Source organism: Onychomys torridus, chromosome 4 (genome assembly GCF_903995425.1).
Source record: "Onychomys torridus chromosome 4, mOncTor1.1, whole genome shotgun sequence".
In the NCBI taxonomy this organism is placed as follows: Eukaryota; Metazoa; Chordata; class Mammalia; order Rodentia; family Cricetidae; genus Onychomys; species Onychomys torridus.
In genome coordinates, this window is record NC_050446.1 from 63,883,862 (window position 1) to 63,889,596 (window position 5,735).

The following is a 5,735-nucleotide window of genomic DNA, read 5'->3' on the forward strand; positions in this document are numbered from 1 at the left end:
ACATACTGAATCAGACAGGAGTCTAGAGTCAAACACTGAAGCAGAGGCCAAGGAGAAATGCTGCTTATTGCCACATTTGGCCTGCTCTCTTATACCAGGGAATAACACATAGCAAAGTGTGGCTTCATCTATAGTGGGCTGGGCTGTCCCACATCAATAAATAGTTTAAAGTGCTTTTGGTAAATTGAATGGAAACAACTCTTTAAGTGAGGTTCCTTCTTACAATGTGACTTTATGTCTCAAGTTGACAAAAGCCAAAGAGAATGCCTACTAAAACCATGTTCTTAACAAACTCCTACCTGGATTCCTTTTTTTTTTTTTTTTTCTTTTGACTCAGTGAGCTAAAATTTCAACCCCTTGTGGGAGCAAGGGTGAACAGTGATTTGGATCATGGGCACTTTATTGAAGAAAATGACATATCTCACTCACCTCAGTATCCTTTAACTATACATGATCCTGCACTAAGTGGTGGGTCTCATGAGACTTTCACTCTTTCATACTTAAAGAGTGAAGGTTCAAATCTAATGCTGGTCTTTTCAATTAAAGACAGATGCAGTGTGTTCCTAAGTACAAATTCTACATTATGTCCAGAAGGCATGGATTCACAGGATTCCTCTCAAAACCTCTCAGCCTTATATTCTTCCTGATTATTCTTCCAAAATGTTCCTTGAGCATTGTGGGGGAGGATGTCCTGTTTAATGATGACCAGTCCACAGTTATGTTATCTACATTATCTACACCAACAGTTTCTGCAAAGACTATTGCCCACTACAAAAAGACTCTTCACTTATAAAGGCGGAGAGCCACACTAATCTATGGGTATAAGGATAAATATTCAAAAGGGATGCGATATCATGTCTTTTTAGAAAAAAAAAAAGTACTAAATTCTTCTCTCTGGCTCATGACCTCAACAACTATAGGCTTCTGACTCAGTTTATAGAATTAACCATGAATTTCTTCTGGAAAGCAGCATTTAAAACTAAGCAGAACATTCTTGGTTCACCCCATAAGCATCATGTTCATGTTGTAATATTGACCACGTCTTGTGAGGAAAGTCATTGTTTTGTCTCATGCGGTCCACAGGTGTGTAAGTGCCCTGATGGCTTTTCTACCTGTCTGTTTATATAGAGATTTCCAGCATGTGAAAATCAGCCAGTACTGTGGAAAATGCAAAGTAACAGACTGCGTGATTTCTCACTGTCCTAAAACCCACATGTCTGGTATCTTTAGCAATAGCTTCCTAACATGTACTTTTGGTGGGAACCAAATGCTGTGCTATTGGGGGGACCCTGTGTGATCCTTCCTGACCACAAGCTCATATAGAGGTAACTGACATTTGATCCTGAAACTTTCATTTAATAACTATTGGCTTCTGGCAATCATGCTACTTAGCCATTTATGGTGCCTCCATTTAAAACCATTTTTATAAATCAAAGTTTGTATTGATGTATTACTACATTATAAAATAGGTTTCCATAAGCCTTTTCCTATGTTCTTAGCTTTGTTAAATTCGAACTCCATACTTTACCCTCTCCTTCTTGTCCACACCATACCCAGATAAGCCTTCTAAACCTGCTATTCTTCCCCATTGCTTTCATATCACATGTGTTTTGCTAACCCCCTACCTTTAAGCCAATTTTACCCTTCTTCATCTAGTGACCTCTCTTTCATTGCTTAGACTTTATAGGAACTCCAAATTTTAAAAATTAGTCTAAACATTGGAAGAAAAGAAAGGATTTTTATATTCTGGAGAATGGAGAACATCCAACATTTCTTAATCTGGGCCTATGTCACCTCTCTAAGTATGCTGTTTTGAATTTCACCCGCTTTTCTGTTAGTTCCATAACATTATTATTCACAGAGGAATAAAATTTAATTGTATATATGCACTACAATTTCTTTATCTATATAGCCGTTGTTGGACACCTAGTGTGGCTCCATAAACTGGCTCTGTCTACTAGAAGAGAAATGATAACAGATTGGTAATGTTCTCTGTAGTGGGATATGGAATATTTAAAGCACACTCAGGAGCGACATATTTGGGTGAGTTATATTTCTAGTTTTACTATAAAATTCCACATAGAAGAGTCTCTACAAGTGTATAGGCACAGAAACAATGAAGAAATTTTCACTTTTCCCAGGATCATACCAGCACTAATTTTCTTTTTTTTTCTTGATATTATTTATTCTGCCTAGAGAAAGAGAGAATCTAGAAGAGATTTAATTTCCTTTTTTTTCTTATGCCTAAGAGTGTTGAACATGTTAAAAGTACTTATCAGTAATATGAATTTACTTTTGAGAACTCTACATTGAAAGTTTTTTTTTCCTCACTTCATTGTATATCTAGATTTTAATCTTCTACCAGATATCTATTTGTCAAAAACTATTGAACTATTGGTAGGCCTTTAATTCCAGGGGCTTTCCCTTACCAGAATATAATAAACAGTGAAGGACCAAGCTATCTAAGACCATAGCTCCATTTGAAATTTACTTTTGTTTGTAAAAGTAGAAATAAATCTGGGCATGAGCATATATATAAAATTTATTAAAATAACATACAATATTTGAAAATCTCTGCAAAATCACTTAGTAAATTTAATGATGATTGACAAAATGCAAATCTCCGTTGGGAAAGTTTTACATTAAACCAGAGCCATACAAAGGATTAAAGCATTCAAATAAATGTCAGTCAGTTAAAAGTTTCAGTAAACTCATTGACCATTGTAAATTCTATGTTATATATTATAAAGTTATGAGATTTTTAGTGAAGAAAACATTTAAGAAAAAAGTATTTTATTAATCTTATAAAGTTGTCAATTTTAGTGATATTCTGCTCACTCTTCTCAGCTACTGATCAGAATTCTGCAATACTACAAGTTGTGGATTATATTCTTATCCTAACAGATGCAAAATTTACTCTGAGTACTAAAATATTAACTCTCAAAAATCTAACAGGAAATTGGAGTATGCTTTTAGAATGCATCTTGTTAATGTGATTCTGCATCCTACAAACACATGGCTCAGGGAAGTCCTAAAACCAAAGAATACTTGAGCCAAAGGGCTCCATTTTGAAGACCAAGCATCTCTAAAAGGACAACATCAGAGATACACCAGCAGTCCCAGTGCTTATGAATAACTGTTCTGTTGTTGTTATACACAGTTTATTTTAGTGACTAAGATATGCATGTTAGTTTCATATAGTTACACACTGTTTTTTTTTTATGTTTTACTTGGGTGGAAATAATCTACAGTTACCTATACATTTATTATGAACTATCCAAATTAAAAAAGTAATAAACAATTACAGATGTAAGGCTACATTGAAATACTGGCAAAAATATTATATGCATATTTACATAAATACATGTTTGTTAGCAACTAAGTTAGTAGTTGCTAACAATCATATATTTTTGTAAATTTGAGAAAAAACAAGTACTATAAAATAAATACCTACTTGCTCAGGAACCACATTTTATGATGACATTTGAGAGCTTAATGGCATCCAAACTACATCCTTCACAACCTGGTTTCTATTGAGATGCTATTCAAAACAGGAAAATCAGAGGGAATGATGGGAATTATATATTTATGTTTACTAAAATAAAGATTTTCCAATGCAAAAATAGTCCATGTAGAGTTCAATATAGGAAAATAACTATATGCAGCATTTTATATTTAGTATTTCTCAAGACCAAACTTCAGAGAAATTTTCTTGATGAAATTATACAGATCATCTAAAAATCTACACAAATTTTGAGATTAAAAAATATTCTAAAGGCTGGCTGTGGTGTCCTATGTCGTTAATCTCAACACTCAGGAGGCAGAGACAGGTGGATCTCGGTGAGTTCAAGGTCAGCCTGCTCTACAAAAGCAAGTTCCAGGATAGCCAGGGCTACACAGAAGAACCCTGTCTTAAAAAAAAAAAAACAAAAATACGAAAATAATACTCAGTACTTATATTTAAACAATTTCATGAAAATGAATCCATGACATTTTTATTTAAGTAGTAAAAGTATCCATTTAAAATAATATTTACAGTTTACAATTTATGATACTAAATATGGGGGTAAGCTGTCATTGAATTGCCTTATGAAAAGAAAGTAAGAAATGAGTCTTTTTGTTGTTCAGAAAGAAAGCCTACTCGCTCAGGAACCACATTTTATGATTACAAATGAGAGCTCATTAGCTTCCTAACTGCATCCTTCACATCCTTGTTCCTGAGGCTGTATATCAATGGGTTCAGCATGGGGATGATGACTGTGTAGAATACTGAGGCCACCTTGACCAGAAGCCAGGAACTTTTGGTAGTGGGAACACAGTAGAGACAGATAATAATGCTATGGAAAATGGTGATGGTAGTGAGATGGGAAGCACAGGTGGAGAAGACTTTGTAGCGTCCACCTGTTGCAGGCATTTTCATAACAGTGATGACAATGAAAACATAAGAGGTGAGGATGATCATCAGACTGCTTAGTTCATTGAAAGTGGCAAAGATGAAAATGACCTTCTGGCTAATGTAAGGGTCAGAGCAGGCTACAGCAACAATGGCATCATGCTCACACACAAAGTTATTTATGAACTTGGTCCCACAGAAGAATAAGGTCAACATAAAGTGTATGAATACAAAGGAACAGGTTATACCCCAGGAGTATGATGCAGTGACCAGTGAGCAGCAGAGCTTTGGAGACATAGCCACTGTGTAGAGGAGGGGGTTGCATACTGCCACAAACCTGTCATAGGCCATCACTGCCAACATGAAGGTTTCTGTCACCACAAATATGCATGCAAAGAAGAATTGCATGACACAGCCTGTAAAGGAGATCCTTCTGTCTTCCACAATCAAATTTTCTAAGAGTTTGGGAGTCACCACAGTTGAGTAACAGAAATCTACAAAGGACAGGTGACTAAGAAAAAAGTACATGGGGGTGTGGAGCTTTGGGTTGAGCTTAATGATGGCAATCATGCCCAGATTTCCCAGCACAGTGACTGTGTATATGGTCAGAAAAATGAGAAACAGGAGCACCTGGAGATCTGGATATTCTGAGAAGCCCACGAGTATGAAAGTCACTGCAGAAGTCTCATTTTCAGGAATACTATAGAGAAAAGAGGAAAGGTCCATCTGTCAGTTTAAGAACTAGTATTTGTAATAGAGAAGAATAAGAAAATCACAGAACAATTTTATGGTTACTACAGAACATAACTAAAAATACAACAGTTTTTTAATTTTTTTTTTAATATTTTACTTATATAACAAATTCAATGCACAATTTTTCTGCTTAATTCATTGTAAAGATAAATAAGACAGTAATAAAGAATTCTAAATTTTCCAATCTGTATTTTAATAAAAAATTGCCACTGTTATTATAGACATCTCTGTTCCTGAGATTGGCCCCTCTAACCACTAACATGTTTTGAAAGCAAAACACTATCCTTAGGCAGTAAATAGACATTACCATTGTCCATGGTTTACTTACTGTTGTACTACACCCATTAATTCAAAGCTTAAAGTAAAAATATGAAAGTAGTTTTCTGGAAATTCAGTGCAAGAGCTTACAAAAGCTCAAGGATCATAAGTGGGTGTCTAGCCTGGGCTACATATGACCATTTCTGAGAAAAGTATAGAACACAGAAAAGTAAATGTTAATCTTTTTTCACAATATTCTAAATTTGTATTTGGAATCTTTTTCTATATTTACCCTTTCAATCTATTTTGAATATCAAGTAACATAATTTCA

At 34.8% G+C, this 5,735-nt stretch overlaps 1 protein-coding gene across 1 annotated transcript; it reads right to left on the bottom strand.

Moving 5' to 3' along the window:
• Positions 1-4,165: 4,165 nt before the first annotated feature.
• On the bottom strand, positions 4,166-5,119 carry LOC118581806 (olfactory receptor 5D13-like). The gene has a single exon (XM_036184244.1). It carries the CDS (start codon positions 5,117-5,119, stop codon positions 4,166-4,168), a length of 954 nt encoding a protein of 317 aa, XP_036040137.1.
• Between the last annotated feature and the right edge of the window lie 616 nt (positions 5,120-5,735).

Bases quoted from the DNA above. Each gene is read 5' to 3' on its own strand.
- LOC118581806 (XM_036184244.1), bottom strand. From the start codon at position 5,119: ATGGACCTTTCCTCTTTTCTCTATAGTATTCCTGAAAATGAGACTTCT.